The 20321-nt window shown below is 47.2% G+C and overlaps 4 protein-coding genes across 4 annotated transcripts; all 4 read right to left on the minus strand.

The window, feature by feature from the left end:
* Nucleotides 1–207: 207 nt before the first annotated feature.
* On the minus strand, nucleotides 208–1984 carry LOC117592570 (UBX domain-containing protein 6). Its single transcript, XM_034286457.1, has 4 exons — nucleotides 1846–1984; nucleotides 763–1788; nucleotides 545–693; nucleotides 208–488 (listed from the first exon to the last, which is right to left on the minus strand). Exons 1-4 carry the CDS (start codon nucleotides 1900–1902, stop codon nucleotides 374–376), a joined length of 1347 nt encoding a protein of 448 aa, XP_034142348.1. The 5' UTR covers nucleotides 1903–1984; the 3' UTR covers nucleotides 208–373.
* LOC117592599 lies at nucleotides 1846–2440 on the minus strand. Its single transcript, XM_034286485.1, has 2 exons — nucleotides 2054–2440; nucleotides 1846–1984 (listed from the first exon to the last, which is right to left on the minus strand). Exons 1-2 carry the CDS (start codon nucleotides 2337–2339, stop codon nucleotides 1905–1907), a joined length of 366 nt encoding a protein of 121 aa, XP_034142376.1. The 5' UTR covers nucleotides 2340–2440; the 3' UTR covers nucleotides 1846–1904.
* A 6409-nt stretch (nucleotides 2441–8849) lies between these two features.
* LOC117590726 lies at nucleotides 8850–15421 on the minus strand. Its single transcript, XM_034283638.1, has 2 exons — nucleotides 14845–15421; nucleotides 8850–9723 (listed from the first exon to the last, which is right to left on the minus strand). The coding sequence occupies exon 2, from the start codon at nucleotides 9696–9698 to the stop codon at nucleotides 9135–9137; it is 564 nt and encodes a 187-aa protein (XP_034139529.1). The 5' UTR covers nucleotides 9699–9723; nucleotides 14845–15421; the 3' UTR covers nucleotides 8850–9134.
* Nucleotides 15422–16849: 1428 nt separating this feature from the next.
* Nucleotides 16850–17921, minus strand: LOC117583976 (serine protease grass-like). The gene is made up of 4 exons (XM_034272686.1): nucleotides 17686–17921; nucleotides 17584–17629; nucleotides 17352–17527; nucleotides 16850–17292 (listed from the first exon to the last, which is right to left on the minus strand). Exons 1-4 carry the CDS (start codon nucleotides 17891–17893, stop codon nucleotides 16880–16882), a joined length of 843 nt encoding a protein of 280 aa, XP_034128577.1. The 5' UTR covers nucleotides 17894–17921; the 3' UTR covers nucleotides 16850–16879.
* Between the last annotated feature and the right edge of the window lie 2400 nt (nucleotides 17922–20321).

Genomic DNA, 20321 nt, shown 5'->3' on the forward strand with positions numbered 1-20321 from the left:
CTGTTTGGGTCACACACCTTGATTGCTTTATTTTGGGGTATATTCCAGTATTTTTTAAAACGCGTTATGGGCTCATCCTCTTCTCTTGATGACACGTTGCGGTTTGTTGTTTATTTTTGCACTTAGTGTGCCCGCACACGTGTGTCTGAAAAAGCACCAACAAACACTGCCAAGCCGAATATACTAAAAACAGCTGTTGGAATGACCTGTATGCGCGGTTAGTTTGAAAGTGTAAGTGTGCTTGTATTTGATTTTGAATAACCTTGAATTTTTGGAATAAATAAATATAACAACAGCTTGATAAATTATATAAGTTACAGGGCACAACTCAAACACTGCCGCTCAATGAATAGTCAAAGGAAGACGGGCCTCCCTACATGGCCTGAACCAGCATGAAGAGCTCCTCCTTCAGGTAGTTGACATCCCCGGTACTCCCATCGGACGAGGATGCTTCAGTGCAGAACAGCAGCAGAGAATTAGGAATGATCCTGCAAAACACAAAGATATTTCACCATGCAAGTGGTGCAACCCAATTAGTACTCACTTGCAGTCGAATAGGGTCTTATCCATGTCTTCTTCACCGAACTTTCCCTCGCTGGTGGCCACCAGATTAAATTCCAGTGTCTCGTCCGCCAGACAAGATTGGACAAATTCAAATATATCGGATATCTTCTCGTACACATTGAAAGTGCCCTAGATGAAGATGATTTAAGAGATTGCATTAGGCTTGCGCTCGATTTCATCATCAAGTCAGTGACTCACTTGTATGAAGAGGCCATTGGGAAACTTGACCCTAATTAGTGCGTATCGGTACATGCGCAAAGTGCGCTGCTCCTCCCGCTCCCGCATTGCCTTTGTCCGCAACATCTGGGCCTGTTGTATGGCTTCGGTGCGCAGCTGCTGCTCCTTTTTGATCTCCTCCGGGGCGAGTCGATAGAAATCATTGGGTAGAACCACACGCCGTGCCTGCGAGGGTAACAGCACTTTCAGGTTGCGGTCTAGTTCCAGGGGAATGCACTCGGAGTTCTTCAGGGCGTCAACCAGGGTGGGCAAGTCAAGATCTTGTTCAGTCTGTTCCCTGGTCCAGAGGAGGAAGGGCTCGTCGTCGATTTGGACCTCGCTGAAGCCAGCAGCATACAAAACATCCAATGCACCCTCCACATAGCGCACCTTCTCGCTGAAGATCTTGTTGGACATGCGAATCTTCAAGAACTTTTCATCGGTCGGGTTCGTGATTAGATTTTCCAGATACCGAACAAGTGTGGCTATACAATCGTCGGCCTTCTCCTTCACATTGCAATTGTGGATGATCAGGCAGGCGGTTAGACCGCGATCACCCTCCTCCAGCTGCTGGTACAGGAACTCCTTGATCTTCACCTTCCAGTCCTTCTTCGGTAGAATCTCATCGCTGACCATCGGGCAGCGGAAGAAGACACCTTCGCAGGCCAGGTTCCTGTTGTCCCCGCCGGATGAGGTGCTCGTTGTTGATGCAGACACCTCTGCAGTGGCAGACGCCTCTTCCTTTTGCCGACGCTCCGCCTCGAGCTCTCGCTTGGCCTGAGCCTTCACTGCCGACAGCGAGGTGTTGAACTCCCGCGAAGTCTTCTTGTCGATGCGAGCGAGCGCGGCTGCCGCTGCAGCGCGTGCTTCATTGCTCAGCTCGTTGCGCTTGGGCGGAACGTAGGCCTCGTACTTACGACCCCGAGAGTTGCTGCTGCTCGACGGTGCCTCCTGCTTGGGGGTGTTCAATTTGTGGCCCTCACCCATCGAGTTGCCCATAAGCTTAACCTGGAGAGGAAGTCACTTTCTGTTAGAAGGGTTCATAGAGGAATTGAATTAACTTACTTTAAACGCCGCTGCCTCCTCCTTCTTCTTCGAAAAGAACTTCTTGATCTTCGACATGTCTATATGCGGGGTGAGTGCTCCTTGGGCAACTTCAATTTGGCAACAGATAATTTAAGCTCTTCGATTTCCTTGAGCGTACCTTAAGCGTAACCAAGTAGAGTATCTATTAAAGCGGCATGTTCGAATATTGTGGGGCTTTGTTCCCTACTTGGCCTGACAAATTTCTCGGTGATGACTTGACCGTACACGGACCAGGACCAGGCGATCAGGACACACGTTCCTGCCAGCAGCACCAGCAGTACCTTCAGCAACGTGGCTTGCAGGTCGGTAAACTCGATGAGGCTATTCTGCCAGTGCCAGTCTTCGGTCAGACTCCCCAGCTCCCCGCGAACGTTGACGGCTGCTTTCAGAGCAACGCCAGCGAATACCTCCACTTGGGTTGCGATGGTCTGCAGAGTCGAGTTCAGAACTTGTATATACAAGTTGATACTCATTGGCTAGCCGAACCTCTAGATGGAGCTGTAGGAGTATTAATTATTGTTTTTTCAACTGTTTATACAGTTTAAATACACAAAGAACATTGGCTTGACGGGTGTTGTTCAGTGTGACCGCGGATTTATCGATAAAATATACCGACAGACCCTCGCAAATATACCCGTTCATTTTCAAAGTATACTGAAAATATATCATATATCTAAAACCATTTTCCATGACTTTGATCTTCCGTATAATATTACCAGCTCGTTATCAAATCGTTATTCAGTTCTCCATAAGATTGTGCGATTTTCATGACATATCTATATTGGATTGATTGCAAAATAAGGTTAAAACTAAAATGGTCAAGAAAAAAAAGAGCATTACGAACATTCGATACATCTATACGGTATGCAACCGATAGGTTCCGGCTCGTCCATCTCTAAATAAGTGCTGCCCATCACAGTAACAGATTGGCAGCACCTGCGATTGCCAGTGCTGAAAAATAGCCATGCACAGATCTTGCCGCCAAAGTTGAATTTGAATGTCGATGGTGAGGGAGTAATTCAAGCGCCTTGAGGATTGACCTCATTCACGGTGCCCTTGCTGGGCCCTCGCTTCCTCTCATAAATCTCTGTCTTTGCCGTTGACCTTATTGAATTCCGCTTTATCCGGCCTGGTTGCGTAATTGTTATTGGGAAGGACGCGCCCATTATTTATGCAGGGCCAGCTGTCGCCCGTCCGCTTCTGGGCGTAATTGAATGATTTTCGGTCATTTCGGCAAGTGCTTTTGCTTCCTGTAATTTTGGGCGATTTCTTGCCGGTTTCCTCTTCGTTTTCGCATCTCCACTTTGCGCAAGGCGATTATTGATTATTGATCGCATCCTTGAACACGTTTTGGGGCAAGTGATTTGTCCGCAGACGCAGAGATGACGCAGGCAGCCTGCCTGCATGGGAGCCATTTCCAGATTCAGATTCAGATTCAGATCCAGAGCCAGGTCAGATCACGCTCCAGTGGTGCGGCGGGTTCAACAGCCAGCAGAAGTGCCCAAACACGAGCAGGGGCCAAAGAGAAATCTCTTGCAGCTTATGGCTTCCGTATGCCGCCATCCGCCATCCATGCCTCGCGCTCCACTGGCCACGCGAAGACCTCAAGATACTTTTCTTATTCTGTTTTGCTTTTTCTTCTGCAACTTCAATTACACCACCCAAAAGGGGAAGGGGCTGGCGGGCTGAGGGCCGTGGGGCCGTGGGGAGTGGCAGATACAAATGTCTATTCTATTTCGCTTTGGTTTATTTATGCTGTCTCATTTTTCTGTGTATGTGTGTGCGGAGTACGAGTGTCTGTACATTAGTATCTCTGTGGCAAGTACAAAATGTCGACGACTTATAATTCGAGCAGCGTGTAAGATATACTCTCCGTAGAGTCTCCCCTGACTCTGCCTGGAATGTGCTGCTTTGGTCCGTTGCTTTTTGTTTGCCATCTTCATCATCATCATCATCATCTTGGTCTCGTCGCAATCAGCGATCCCAAGGCGTGGCTGGTGAATGTGCTAGAGTTAAGCATTGCATTGCAGACGTACCCCGTACCCGTATCATGGTTATGGTTATGCTATCGTGGCCCAAGATCTTCTCCCCAGCTCTGCTCTCCATCGCCATTATATCTATCACAATCACGCGATATGTTCTCACTTCTCACTCGGCCAGCTCCTGCCTGCTCCCTGATGCCTCCTTACCCTCTGCAAACCATCATTCAACGTCATGCCCGGGTCGTCCTCCCTCCTCCCTCCTCCACTCGCATCAGTTGCAATTGCAGTCTGCTTCTCAGTTTTTTGCGCAATTAAAATTCCGCAAATGTTTCTCAAGAGCGAACGCCCGAGACGGGTGCGGTGCGGCCTGGTCTGGGCTCCCAAGAAGCCAAAGTATGCGCAAGGCTTGTGCGCATGCGCCACCACGTCGCTGCCACAGCAATGCAATTGTTGTTATCAGCCGAGAATGGTTGCTGGCCGTGCGCCGAACCTGAAAAACTAGTTTCGATTGGCCAGCTGAAGGCAGTCCGTGTGTGTGTGTGTGGCCACTGCCGGGCAACATACTCGTAGAGCGACAGCGCCACAGAGAAAGAGAGGGAGAGAGAGGAGAGAGGAGCACCAGTGAGAGTCCTAGACTTCCTGCGGGTATATTCGGTTTGCTGGAGCAGCGAACCTACAGCTCTAATGCATGGCCAGACTTCCAGGGTAAACACCTGTCGAGCACACTTTACATTGCTGCACTTCACATTCCTCCTCGCGTTTGTTTTTGTTGTTTCCTCTGCAAATTTCATGGTTGGGAAAGCCAGTAAAAGCCTCATGCAAGCACTTGGCTGTTGCCTCGACTTTTCTTTTGTTTTCTCCTTTCGGCCAAAACTGGTTAATGGCCAAATGGCAAAAATGGCTTGGCTTGGCCAACATAGCCCTGACTTTGGCTCGAAAGTCAAGGTAAAGAGACATTGAAATCAACTCGCAAAGGGTTTTGTTTTTCACGCTGGTTTCTTCAATTGATAGCATTTTGATTGCAGGAGGAGCGGGGTTAAAATTAAAATTTATGCGCAGGAAACGGAAGCGAGGCAGACGCCGTTGCAGACAACGACCAGACACAAAGTGGCTTCTTCTAGGCTTCCTTGGCATCCAAGCCTGCTGCCTGCTGCCTGTCCATCCTCCTCCCTGCCCACCCGTGTAGCCAGAGTCTGGGGGCTACGCAAGCGGCGTGACAAACAGGCAGAAAGTGTCACTCAAATTGGCCACAAAATTGAAAGTGATGACACGCCCACACACTTGCGTTGCCTTGCATAAGTAAGTAATTGGGATTCAGCTTGGGATTGGGACTGGCATTGGGGAAGAAGGAAGCAGGAATGTGAGGGAGGATTACAGTTTGCCCAAGAAGCGATTCATGAATGAAGGGAAGCAACTCTTTAATTGTCGTATTCATGGAATGGAGCAGAACTCTATTAGATGGGCTGCACTCGCTGGGCCCACGTTGTAATTCCATTCTCATGGACGAGCCGTTTGTGCCTGTGCCTCTGCCTCTGGCTCTGCCCTCTCTGCGCTTCCTTCACACTTGACTTACGGCTGAGTGGCCGCAAAGTTCGTTCCCATGAACTTCTTCTGGCTGGTGTGTGGCAATCCGACCACACTCTCTATGCACAACATTCTCCCTCCCATCTATCTGTATCACTCTTCACCATGTGTATTTCTGTATCTCTATTTGTGTGTGGGTCTGCTGGCAATGACAGTTTTGTCTTGCCGTCTCGGCATTTCCCTCAAAAAAACAAAAACTTTTCACACAGCTTTTCCTCTGCTCTCTCATGGCCAAAGCCGAGAGTTTCCAGAGCGTGGGAGTGGGAACCAGAACCGAAAAAAAACAAAACGAACACGCAGAAATCCGATCCATGGAACAACATCAAGTGCTCTTGAATTCGCTGCCTCCAAACGCTGGGCGGAAGTTGCCAAGATGTGTGCCTCATGGGTGGGCCATGCTCTACATGATACCCCCGCACGAAACCGCTTTGAATTGGAATTGAAATCGAAATAATGAAATTCGTAGACGAAGCACAATTATGGCTGTGCCCGCTGTGTGGACCGCCTGAAGTTCTGCCATAGTTGGAGGCATTCCTTATGGGTTATTCTCCCCCAGGGGGGGGGCTACGATCTCCCACCTCTCCCACCTGCAGTCTAATGGTGTCGCTTGGAATAGTTTATGGCATCCGCTCTGGTGAGTCACCTTACCATTCGCTTGATAAGCGTGGGTCGTAATGGGGGTCTTTCGGTGGAGCATTAGACCCGTCTTAGGGTTCGATTCAACCTGTTCTGATGGAGGGTCCATTCTGATGTTGATGCAGGCCACATGTTTAGCATTTCTATTCGGATACAGAACAAATAAACAACAAACAAGCAATACAACAACAAGTGGCATTCCCCCCCTCCATGCCGAAAGCCATTGTGTGTGGCTCTGGCAACTCTTTACATATTTTGTTGATTCATTTCATTTGTTTACTCCCTCACCAGCACACCACACCACTGCATCCATCGTATCCAGAGTTTCGTGGGAAATATCGCGCCCTGCGACTGCAGCCAATGAACTAATTAAAAGAGAGAGAGAACGAAGCCTGAAGTTCTTTCCGTTTGCTCTGAAGTGTTTCAATTGCACAATCGAAGAGCCCCACTCTCTTTCCATTTGATGAGCTGTGGAGTAGGGGGAACTCCCTCGAGTCATACCACTTGAGGAGAGTGAAAGAGATTTTTGGTTTAGTCATTTCCTTCGAAACGAAATTCAATTACGGATAGGGCCGCAAGACAATCGGACGAGAGCAAACAAGCCGGAAAAGCGGAAAAGCATTTCGACAAATTGGCAAAGGCCACAAAAGGCAAGGCACAGGGCAGGGCAGGGCAGGGCAGGGCAGAAGCTGAAGCCCGGTAGCTGCAAGCATTGTGTGTGTTTGTGTGGTGTGCGGTTGAGGAAGCCGCAGAGCTATCGACGGAACCGTCACCTTCATTCTCCGTTCTCCGTTCGCTTCCGTCAGCGTCCGCGTTCGCGCTCACTTCCGTTCCGTCCGTTTTTTATTGTTTTCGCACCTCGTCTTCCGTTCGTCGGCTTTGGGTCGCTCGGGTCGCCGGTCGCCTGTCGCCCGATCGACGATCGCCAGTCGTCGTCGTCTGTCAGCGGATATTCTACTTTACATAAGCGGCATTTCCTCAATTTTCCCGGTCTTTATATGATTTATTTGATTTGCCGGTTTGTTTTGCTTCGACTATTCGCCCATGCCACAGTCCCTGCCCCATGCAACATACAGATGAAGAGATTATGAATCGATATTTGATTAGGGGGCGGAGTGGAGCGAGTCATTGATCATGATTTGATAACAAAGTTGGGAGTTGTGGTGGCTGGCTCAACGGCATATCGGAATCCAGTCGAACAGGAGCCACTGGGCACTCTGCTCCTCATCCTTCTCAGTGCTTGTTCCTTGTCTTTGTATCCACCTGTGCCTCCATCCTCTTTAACAGCAGCAGGATGACTCCCCTCCATTGAAGAACCTACAGAACTGCAACTGAAACTGTTGCAATTTCAGTTGAAATTCCTGGTGTGGTGTCCCTTCCTGGCTGCAGATTCCTCTGAAGCGTCAGCTGTTGGACATGCTCAGAAGGTTCCCCCCCCCCCACACCTTGCCCGTTGCCCCGTGTGCCCTGTCTGTGCCTCTTCTTTTGTGGCATGTGTCAGGTTGCGACATCTGTTTTACAAGGTAAGCGGCTGAAGACCGTTCAGTCTGTGTCTGGTCTTGGGTATGGGATGGGTCGGGGCTCACTTTGTCTCACTTCCTTTACCTTTAACAACATCCCGGATGCTCCCGAAAACAGAGCCAAACTGCACTAAATGCAAACTTACAAAAAATCCAGCGACAATGAGCCACATGGAGCGCGTCAATAGCAGCAGCAGCAGCAGCAGCAGGAAGAGCAGAGTGCACCACGTATGTACATATCTCTAGCTGAGTATCTATGGATCTGTGTGTCTGTCTGTCTATGCAGCTATCTGTGTGTCTGTTCATTCATAGAAGAGACACAATACAAAAAAGAAAAACCTAAATGAAATGAGCGGATGCACGGGCGGATGGAGCGCTTTGAATTTGTATACGCGCCTCTCTCTCTCTCTCTCTCTGTCTGCCTATCTCTCTCGCTCTGTCTCTATGTCTGTTTGTATATATATCTTTCTATCTACATATCCATCCATCCGGGTTCTATTTGACTACCGATGCTGATTATCGTTATCCGTTATGGTCATAATTGTTCGACTGCTTTTTGTTTGTTTTTTGCTTTTATTTGTATTGGCAAATTCAACTGCTACTGAAATGGGAGCTCAAATGATGGCTCTAAAAAACCAACAGAATGGTGGATAGATCTCCACCCACTTTGATGATGTTCAGCTACCTCTTTCCCCCCTCTATTTACTATGAAGTAACTCCATTTTCCCCCCGTCCAGCCACCATTAATCAAACACACACAATGCGGAAAACAGCGTCTGTCTTCGGAAAATAAACACTTTCGGGGTGATCTGATCTATGCATGGCCTGGGCCTAAACAAATGTTGGCATTAACTTCTGGCCAACAATAACAAAGAGTTTATTGCACTTGTCTGTGTGTGTGTCTACAGGAGTAGACGGCGTGTGTGAGGGGGCACTTTTCCCCCTTTCGTTGCACGACCCTAAGTGAATGTTAATGATGTGCTAATTGGGCAAACGTATTTCACTTGTCAATGCCCGTTCTCTGGGGTGAAGAATTCTGAAAGACATAAACAGAACATAAAGCATAGCAGCTGAGATCTTTTTAGGCATTTTCGGCTCTTCGTTGAAGAAGAGAGCGACGTCGGAGACGGTCATCAGAGAGGGAAATAAACTACATTTATGCTCGAAATTCACAGAGAGTGTGAGTGGCCTGAGAGTGTGAAATCCATTTCAACTCCACTGATAATGCAAGTTGCCAACCAATAAGAAACACAGCCAAGAGCACGTTTTCATATATAAAATTGCATTTTATATTTTCATCAGATGCGAACTTAATCAACTAATAGGACAGCATTTGAGCTTCACTTCCGCTCCAGATTCTTCTTCTTAGAGCCAACTTCTTTGACAACATCGAAATGCAGATTTAATGGCTAAGACTTAATCAACAAGAGCACTAGCGACTAGTCATTACAACTAACTGAACTAAGCTTAAGCTAACGCTAGACTAAGGTAAGCCTAGAGTATTTACAACCAGTGAGAGACATGAAGGCAGTCGTCTAGGAGCAGCCTAGGAGAGCACCGCCATGGCGCGAGCCAGGCGTACGCGGAAGTCCCGGTAGAGCATCTTGCCGCCGACGGGCACACGGCACAGGTACATGTCCAGGCTCATCAGGCAGAGGGCCTTGCCGTTCATGGGGAACTTCTGCGGCAACTCGGGCGTCACCTCCAGGCCCTCGGAGACGGCCATGTTGATCAGCCACTTCCAGACGTCGGCGCGCGTCCAGTCGCGGGGATCCAGCGGCAGGCCATCCGATCCCATGGGATGCATCAGGCTGGTCGTGGGGCTCATCATGATGTCGTCACCCGATCCCAGGCCCGTCATGGTCAATCGGTTGTTGTTGTGGTCGTCGGAGCTCAGCAGCGACACCCCACCGCGACACTTGTCCAGCACGTGGTGGTAGGGATGGTGTTGGTGTTGGTGTTGGTGGTGGTGATGGTGACGCTTGGACGATGGCGTTGTTGGCGTTCCACTGCCAACGGCAGCCCACAGCTCCTGGGTGGCATTCACCTGGGAGAGATCCAGAGGCGGTACGCGTCCGGCATACTTTGGATAGCTGGCCTCCACTTGCATGGTGCTTAAGTGTACGGGTTCTTGGCTGCAACCAAAAGAAAGAGAATAATTTTTGTGATTAATGCCAGTGACTCAGAGGGGGGTGGAAGGAGGCGTGTCAGCGGAAAGGGGGTTAATGCACATGGGTGGGCTGAGCGACGGAAATGCTTTCACGAGCTGGCAATTGTTTTAATCGCAATGCCAGCGAAAATATAAATACAAATACTAACACGAAACAAAAAGTTAAGCAATGCACAGGATGGAGCGACGACCAGCAGATACCCTGAGATATGATTTCAGCAATTAAAAGGGACTTAAAATCACAGAGAAATGTGATATTTTTTCTGTTCTTTTCTATTCGATTCTTCTATTCGATTTTAAAATTTAAGAGATTTATTTTGAGTTCCGTCCTTTTGCCTGTGCCAAACACCCTGCCAAAAGAGGTATACCCTTTATCTTCAGGATTACTCAAGCGTTGACCCTCTTTGAAGTGTGACGCACATTTGTCATTTGGAGAGGGGATTACTCATTCCGCACTCCACTTAGAGCATCCAAAGTTCGCCATGGCCGATCTTTGTTGCTTCTGTCTCTCTCTCTCTCTCTCTCTTTGTATGAAATGATATTTTTTTGTTATTAAATCTGACCTTGTTGGCGGATGGCAGAAATGGGCGTCATCCGCATCGAGGTGGCGGGTCGCACGCGAAACGCGAAAGGAAGCGCTGAATAATCATTACCCAGCGCTGCTGCTGTCATATCGATCAGCGGTCACATTCTGCTGCTGCTGCTGCTGCTGCTGCTGCTGCCGGAACAGTAAGAGCAGAGCGGATAGGGGCGGGAGAGGTGAACGGATCTGACATAGAAACGCAGGCAGAGAACGACTGCGATTGCGATTACAAACAGAACGTTGGCAGTATGGAATGGAACGGAACAGAACGAAACGGCGGCGGAGACGGGGGAAGAGCGGAAATAATTACCCTCCCAATTGGCAGCTGCGAAAGAGGCGAGCAAAACAAAGAGCGACAGAGAGAGAGAGAGAGACTCCGATTTTGAATCGGATCGACAAAGGGAACGGGAATGGGCAAAACAACAAGCAAAACATCCGCCGACAGCATAAAAGGTGTCAATGCGAATGCGAATGGAAGTGAAATTTGCAATGTGAACGGAACGGGGGAAAGGGAAGAGGGAAGAGGGAAGAAGCCAAGAGAGCGGAAGCCAGCGGCGGCGGCGGCCCAGCTCCCAGCTCCGAGATTTTAAGGGCTCGCTCAGTCCACAGAGGAAGTGTCGGGGTGAACCTTTTAATAGTTTTCCGGAATACCCATGCGAGCTTCGCTTCCGTCCAAGGAAGTGCGTAAAGGAGTCGCCTCGCTGTGGCGGGGAATCAGTTTTAATTACACAGCTCGTTGCCAGCGGTCGTCGCTCTGGTAGGGCGCTACATTTCCCACGAAATTCTGGTACGGCGATGGGGTAAACAAATGAACTACTGAATCAACATACAGACTATGGAAAGAGTTTTCGGAACCACACACATCGCTTTTTCTGAAATGGGGAACGAATGCCACTTGTTGTTGGATCTCTCTTGTTTGATTGTTTGTTCTGGACCCAAAGATATGTAGATGCCAAACATGCTGCTGGATCAACATCAGATTGGACCCTCCATCAGAACAGGTTGAATCGAACCCTAAGATGGGACTAATGCTCCACCGAAAGACTCACTACTTACGACCCACGCTTTTTTCAATCGAATGGTAAGGTGACTCACCAGAGCGGATGCCATAAACAATTCCAAGCGACACCATTACACGATAGATAGATAGATAGATAGATAGATAGATAGATAGGTGTAGAGTAGAGAGGTGACTGATCGAAGTCCCCCACTAGTGCAGAGCTTCAGGCGGTCCACACAGCAGGCGCAGCCACAGTTGTGCTCTGTCTACGAATTTCATTATTTCGATTTCCAATTCAAATTCTTAAGAGGAAAAAGTGTTGTGGCTTGGCCCACCCATGAGGCGGGAAACCTAAAGTTGCCGCTCCCACGAATCGGGTCAAAGGAAAAGATGGGTTGAAGATGACTTTGATTAGTCATCAACAAATGCCAAATGGGTCGAGACAAATGAATCTGTCGGCGGGGCTTCCGTTGCGTGATTCGAACATGTGAATCGTTTATCCACAAATGACACGAATAGACTTCCCCGGCTCAGAGTGATTGATTCGTTGTGGCAGGAACAGCAGCAGCAGCAGCAGCAGCAGCAGCACATGGCAATGACATTCTGCTGCCTGATCGAGAACTCGTGTTGAGCACGCGTCGCATTTTCACGCTTCGTCGTCTTGTTTGGGCTTCGATGGAAAGGGAAATGGTTTTCTGTTACTATTTGGTGTGCGCTTTGTCCGTTGACAAAGTCAATGACAGGAAGTGGAATGAATCGTCTGTGCAATGCTCGCATATCCGCCTCCGCCTGCGCAGTGAGCAGCACACAGGATGCAGTTTACCCTCGCACCCTGTTCCTCTCTCACTCGCTCTTTTAGTCCATCTGTCTCTTTCTTCCAAGGAAATGCTGACACACACCCACAGACACACTGACAATTGCAGATAAATGAGGAAATGTGCGATACTTGCGCCAGTTTTAATTACATTCACGAAATATACTCATAGCTTAAAGGGCGTTCTCTGTCGGTCTTTATGTTGTATCTTTGCACTTTGCACCATCACCGCTCTGTCGCTCTGTCGCTCTGTCTCTGTGTCTCTGTTTTTCGTTGCTACTTAGTGGCAGCTACTAAACAAACAACCACAGAAACTCACAAACATACATATGTTCCTTCGCTTGGGACCTGGAGACTTGCCGTCGTCGTCTTTGAGTGTGCAAAAGACAAACGAAACGTAAAAAATCGTAATTTGAAGTTCGTAAAAATGACGCGTTTCCTGTCATTTGGCTTTGGCGAGCACTTTAAGTGCGTAATTTGCTATCCACAAAAATATATACATGGGTGTGTGTGTGTGTGTGTATTTGTGTGTCTTGTCTGGCTCTGTTCTCCTCTGGCTCTGTCGGCGGGTGTTTACGACGCATCCCATTCCATTCCAATCTCCTTTTCCTTCATCCGCTCCCACATCTCGCATTTCCGCTTTCTCAAACAGATTCTTGGTACATTTATCATGGAGGCTGACATAATTTGCTTATTATTTACACGTTTATCATCTTCACAAACAGGCGACCTTCCAACTTAATTTAAATTCAAATTTAATTCAAATTCTGGATAATCCTGAGGGCACCCTCAAATCTGTTTCATAATTGCCGAATTGCATTCTAATAGAAAAGTTTACATCTCTTGTCGGGGCATATAATTATCATTTTGTTTATAGATAATTCGTGTAAATGGTGTAAACACGATTAAACGTAAAATATTGCTGTCTGTTTCTTGGCTAGATTTCAAGGCAATAAACTCGTTCATTCATCGGAGTGTGGAGTGCAGCAACACAACGAGCGATGCAAAAACAGCAGACGACAGATGATAATCTGCTGAATATTGTTAAAAATAAACATTTTTGCCCAGTCGCAGTCGAAGCAAACGAACCGGATTCCATTTATGCACATGTTGCTGTTGTTGCTGCTGTTCTTGTTGCTGTTGTGACGTATGTTTTCTGATATTACAAATCATGTAACGCCATCGAGGCGGCTGTGGCTGCGTCTGCGTCTGCGTCTGTGGCGGGATCGGGATCGGGATCTCGCCGTCTGCCCAACGTCTGCATACTGACAGTCGCCGTCGCTTGTCTCCCATTCATCATTTCCCCATCAGTGGCACAGCCAGCAGACTGGCCCCCAGTGCGTTTGTCGTGATGGACGGATGTGTGACGACTTTCGGTCTTGTTGTCGCTGATGCGTGCCACTAAAATACTCGCATGTACAGCCAAATGGCGCCAAATGCATCTCGGAATAGCCTCGACTCGCCTAGCCTCGCCTCGCGGTGTCTTTAGTGGGTGAGTACGGGTAAATTAAGGGGAGGTACGACTGCGTTCACGCCTCGCACGTGTCAAGGTGAAGTGAGGCATGCAGCAGGAAGTTCGCCCCACCAGAGGAGGGGAGTCGCCTGATAAGACAGCAATAGAAGGAAGCCGGCGTTCCGTACGAGTCAGTCGGCGGTTTGTCATTTCCTTTCGGGGACTGGAGCTGCCAGCAGAGGTGAGTCAGCTGGGAAATTAATTAAGGCGGTTGGCACGGCGGCACCAGGTGCACATTTGGTCTGTCCTGCAGCTGCAAAGATTACAGAGAATTCTCTGTGTGGATGTGTGGTTCCCTGCACACCCTCCCTTTCCCAACTGGTATCCATCCCTTTGCGCATATCCTTTGCGCATGCGCGCGCATTTATAAAGGAGCAGAAGCAGAACAGAACGGAGCCTACAGAGGGTAACAATCGAGCTGAATGCATCTTTATCGACTTGGCCACAAACATTTCCTTTTTGCAGCTGCCGTCTTGGCATTTTAAGTGTCGCTTTGCTGTGTGGGGCACTGGTAGTGGTGTCTGGGTCTGGGTCTGTGTCTGCCTCGATGCGGTTATTCTCTCGCTTCTCAACGTTTTGTTCTCTCCATTCATTCATTCTCTTTCATTGTAGCTCTAGACAGTTTTCTCTTGTGCTGCTACACAAATGTGTTGCCTCGAAATAAAGACCAAAGCAGCTTAACTTTGAGTAAGCCTTTAAGATGTGTCTTAACTTGTACAAAATCATTATTATTTAGAGCTGCTTGCAGCTGCATTTCTAGAGAAATCTTTTAGACAGACACAAACATTAGCTGCAGAAAGCGTAACCCAAGCAGGGTACGTGTTTAACTAGGAATTAATATTTTCCAAATTCAATTTGTTTGATTCATTAAAAGAACTGGCATTGATTTGAACCTATGCCAGACCTTCATTAACCTTTCATGCTGACCCTTAAGTATTTGTTCAAATGTCCATTAGCTCTAAAGTTTTTTTAATATGCCTCTTTAGAGCACATCTTTAGAGGTCAATTAGTAAATTCAGTTTTGAATGCACGCGAACAACAAGGCAACAAACCATCAAAATGCTGGCTAATGGTGTGAACCTTCAAATCGATTTTTGGGTATATTTTTGTAGTGTTAATGAGGGCCATAAACGATGCTTGACTTTGGTTTGCTTTTTGATGTGTAAACCAACTTACCTTGATCAAAAATGAACGAATGTTAATCCAACAATCTGCTTCGATTTTAGTGTATTTTTATTGGAATTTCCAAGTTTATTTTTTCATATATGAGCTATCTGTTTGGTTGATGGAAGCTTCCTGCTTGGAATTATTATTTTATATTTGTTTTTGTATTTTTAGAAATTGCACTTTTTGTCGCTTGTTTTGGCTTTCGCTTCAAGCACGCGCGCTCTCCCTCTCCCTCTCTCTCGCTCTCTCTCTCGTTCTGTGTTTTTGTATTGTATCTCTCGGATACGTTTCACAACTTTTGCAGCAAAGTAACGTATTTTGCACGCTTTGAACTACTTTTTCTATTTCGCTTTTGGCTCGAGTTTTGAAAGTTTTTTGTTGTTGTTGCTGTTGCTGCTGCCTGGCTGCTGCAATTTGCTTCGTTTTTCACTTAACACGAATTGTGGTTTTGATTTTTGGGGTGGTAAATCCAGTTTTGGTACAACTGCAAGGCGAGTATCTTAGTATCTGACGGGTGAGTAATATGCGCTCGTACTTTTGTGTATCTGTATCTACGCTCTGTTCTCTGCTCGCGCGCACAACGTTCGTTATTCGACTGATAGCGATCGTGCCTGTGCAGCGAGTTTTGTTGCCTCGATTGTGTCGCTCTCTCTCTCTCTCTCTCTCTGTGTGCGAAGCGCTCTCTTGCGCTCTCTCTCTCTCTCTCTGTCTCTCTCAGCTGTTTTGGCCCGCCAGCTGTGGCTACATGTTTGTAGATCGTTTCGTATGCTCGACTCGACCCGCATTTGCTGTTAAGCTGATTGAGTCAACACTTTTGAGGTCAATGAAAAGGGTCCAGAGATCGCTTAGGGTCGACAGGATGGGGCTGGGCATGGGAAATGTGGGCTAACTTCAGCTGGTTTTTGTTTGGAGATTAAGCGACTTTATAGGAAAGAGATTTGTAATCGAAATTCAGTGTGAGAGTAAGAGGAGAGTAATAACCCCCATGGGTTATCCCTTTCTTGCATGTTGTCCCACCCTCTGCTGTTGTCATCGAGTATTCATACCGTTTCCCCCATTAGCAGACAACTCTTCGTGGTGGACCTTTGACTTGTCAAGCAATTTATTCCAAATTTCCATTAGCATTTTCCATCAATTTATCATTTCACACTTCATCTCCAAAATCCGGAAACATGTGTACTTGGTATGGTGGGGAATACATAGACCTAGGACTGGGGGAATTAGATATTATCATGGAATGAAAGTACTCTCAGCAGGGTAGTACTCTCCACATATTAATAATGCATTCATTCATACACTCACTCATTCATTCACTTACTGATTCATTTATTTTTGTTGAACAATTCTTCCCCGCTGACTAATTACGCAGCCAACTCGGAGTAATTACAGGAAATCCCTTTTCCTGCCTCGCACTGAAAGCATTTTAATGTAAATGATGGCAGGCCTTGCGGCTTTTTTGCTCCCTTTTGCCGCAGGATCGTATCGCTCTGACACGCATGCCAAGGATCATGCAGCAGATCGCAGCATATGGTCTGCGGCTGGGCTGTCAAGTGCGTGTTTCAGACTGAATCCTTTGGCTGCTCGCATCTCATAGGCAATGCGTGAAGTGAGATGATGACTCTCGGGTTACTTCGTCAGTACTTCGTTGGAAATGCCATCGCACTCGATCGAATTCCAGGATAACGCCCACGACGGGGCACGCGTACACGTGAGCATTCAGGCAGGCACCTCAAGAGGAGTTGGTCCTGCACTCGAATTGCAGCTAGCAGCTAGCAGCTGTGGCAGCCAGCCTCCACCTTTGAAGCGGTGTCCTGTTGCGATCTCAAGTGCATCTAATGGCTTGTTTATCAGCAGTTCTCGATCTTCGGGCAAATAAATTGAGTTTTTCCTGCGTGTGTGTGTGCTCCTTTTTCGTTGGTACCTAATTGATTTCGGCGTCGCTCTAATCATTTCTAATTGCAAAGGATGCCCCAGCAGCTGCCACGATCGATAAGGTATGTGGCAGCTCCATTGATCTATAGTTTATTTATTCTCAATCTGTTTCCTATGCGTTGTGGTTCTTTATGGTGTCTACAATCCATGGAATGTAGGCTCTAACATTCGTGAATACACTGAGGCCATTGCAAGTGCTCTCGCCATAGCTGACAACACCGAGCTGAACCTTAAAGTCGACGCGTTGATTGGTCACTGTGGTAACCAGTGGGCCACCAGAGTCGCCCTCACATGCACGGCGCACCAGATCCCCAGCACAGATGTGATTCTCAGTGGCGTCATAGCCATAGTCTGCCAGGCAGCTGTCTCGATCCACCTGCGTGACATTCGCCGCCTTGAGTACGTGGCTCAAGGCACCCGTTTCGGTCTTGCCCCAGCCGGCCACAGAGAACTGTTCAATGGAGTCGACATAGCGCTGCCACGTGTCCGTCGTGTCCAACACAATGCAGATCGGTGTCATGTTGTCTGCAAAAGGAATAGCTTTCAATATACGTATGTTGGGAGTTGATTCTCACTGGCATTACTTTGCTCCACCACTTGAGTTTTGAGTTTGAGCAGAGCGATGTCATAGTGCGTGATGGTCGTGTAGGAAGGATGCGGATGGAAGGACTCGATGGCAAAGTCTTGAGCAGGCAGTGCACAGCCTTGCTCCCTGCAATCAGTGTGGGTCCTAGCATCGTATTCGCCCAGTCGCACCACACTGTAGGTAGAATAACTTCAATTAAAAGAGTTTATTAACCAAAAGATAACACTTACAGCTCATCCCGATATGGTATGCAATGCGCAGCAGTCAGAACGAAGCCTAAAATGAGTTCATTTTAAACTTAAGTCACACGAAAGACACATACAAATACAAACGATAAGTGACGAGTGATCCGGCGCACACAAATTTGCCATTTCTATGCATATATGCCATCCAGGGTGTTGAAAACAATTCGGAATCCGAGCCACCTATAAGTCGGCGTTGGTGTCGCGACTTTGAGCTGCAACGACGTTCGAGTAAACGCAGCGAGCCAACGGCGTGGCATGCCACCAGAGCCAGCAGCAAAGTCACAGCGTGCTTCATTGCGGCACAATCGAATTGAGACTGATGCAATCGATGCGAAAACATGCGAGCTTACAATGGGAATTATGCAGAACTTCAACTTCCACGAACTGATAATGTTTTAATCTGTTTTCAGAAAGCAGCAAGATAACCCTCAAGCAACCCAGTGGCCTCCAGCTATGAGGCGGTGTCCTTCCATGAACTTGCTCGAGCTTGCGTATCTGCTACATATTTGCAGCAAATTAATTTCAATCCGCCTAGGCAGAGGACAAACACACACGGAAACACATGCAGCTACTGCTAATCCTGGGCTTATCCTGTGCACATACGCATGACTGGCAGCTGCCATGCATCCAATTGCATTGCTATCTATTGTCTGGGCCAACTCGATAAGAATCTCCACGGACAGGATGTGCAAAACAAGGACCGAGAGAGGATGTTTACTTAGGCCACAGAACGGACCCCGTACGTGACTCTGTGAGGTAATTTCTGTGTGTGTTTTTCGTATGATAATTGCCCAAAGGAACGCACGGAGCTGCTACTCAACTATTTGCTTAGTATTTGCCGTTGTTGTTGTTGATTTTCAATTACGTTCGTGTTGGCGCATAAATAGAGTTGGACCCAAAGGAAATAGTCCCCCGAGCCGAGTCCAACGATCAGAGGCGATGGTTAATTTACACTTACATCTGGCGGATGGGCTGGAGATATTCCAGCTGTAGAGGCAGAACTCTTTGGGATGGGGTTGGGTTGGCAGCGTGTGCCTAGAAAATATATCAAATTCCCAAAAATAGTGGATATTCTCCATCCCTTCTTGGGGGTTGTTGTCGTCGCCAACTATTTATAGAGCATTGAGGCAGCGCCCCTCGAAGTAGACTAAACGATTTACGACCCAGAAATATATTCAAAATTTCCTCTGGACATGTTTCACGTGCCCCCAGAAAGTCATTAAAGATCAACAAAAATATACAAAAAGGGCAGCCAGAGAGACAGAGGGAGTTTTAGTGGTGGTGGTTCAGAGCGAAGTAAATTTAACGATCGCATTCGGGGGATTTTCCCGCTTCTCCAGTCGAAACATACGGACAATAATCCTAGGCAGCTTCTGGTTCGTGCTCGGCGTTTTATTGGCACTTTCCCCAGACTATAAATCAATAAACAGATTGTGTGGCATCTTCCGTCATAAAGTTTTTCTACTCTTCGTAGAATTTGGACTGCCCGGAGGCCTGGAGGCGGAACAGCTGTCGATCTTGCCTGGGTTTTCTCTTCACTGTCTCTCGCTCTCTGTCTCTCATTTGCTGTTCCGCAAACGCCTAAATCAATCAGAGAAATATAATGATAAAACCCCCCAAAATGAAGTAACCGTAAATAAAAAAAAGCTGGAAAAAAAAGATCGGCGCTCGTAAGTATCGCATCCGAAATGCCACACAACATAACGCAGATGAAGGGCAGATCTGAGCACCGGAGCGGAGAAGACAATAGAGAAAAACAACAACAACAAGCCACAGCAGACTTCCGCTTTCATTTCATAAATTCGGATTAAGGCATTTCCCAGTGATAACAATGAAAGTACATAAAGAGGAACGAAGACGACGACGACGGTGAAGAAATGCTCCGTGAATCTGATTAACGGCCGGCAACAATGAGAACTTACAAAACGTGTCACGTAAATGCCAGGGCATTCAGGGGCAGCAGCAGCACAGTAGTAAAGTGAACCCACAGAACATGCCCCAGAGCAATCCGCACATAGACAAATAACACAACACACAAGACCAGAGCAGATCAGAGCATACCACAAGAGGTAAACGATGGGCAAAGCTCACTGGAGGAACTCACGGCTTTTTGTTAGTCAAACTACTTATGGAGATCTCTTCTTGTGGACTTGTGTGTTGGATTGTAGGTGGGCGCGGAAGTGAGTGGAGTTACGAAATTAGGGTATTACTTGAGGGGTTAAAGCAAATATTTGTCTATTTATGTGCTTAAAGAGGAAACGGATGCGAAGAGATGGAAATAGAGAGGATAGATGGAAGGGTTTTTATGGATAAATATAGAAATAGTTATACAACAAAATGACAACTAATTTATGCATATTTGCTAGCAATTTCAGACACTTTGGCAGCAGAAAAGAATTCATTTACATCGATTAATACACACAGATTAATATTCAATGGATTCTGCGATAAAACTCCAAGCATCCGACAGATGCATTTGACACAAAATAATCTAGATAAATACACAAAATAGATGGCTCAAACGACAAACACAATCCGCAAATGCCTTTATCGGGGGAACTAAACAACTGACGGCTACATTTTGGCAAACGGCAAACACAATTAGAACAATAAGATGCCATGGGCAGACATCCGCTAGATGATGGCTCGATGCATTTGGCAAATATTTAAGGCCAGACAAATGCATTTCCTGCCCTAAAAAAAAGAAGGAAACAGAAACCGAA

This window comes from Drosophila guanche, unplaced genomic scaffold (assembly GCF_900245975.1).
Source record: "Drosophila guanche unplaced genomic scaffold, DGUA_6, whole genome shotgun sequence".
Lineage (NCBI taxonomy): Eukaryota > Metazoa > Arthropoda > Insecta > Diptera > Drosophilidae > Drosophila > Drosophila guanche.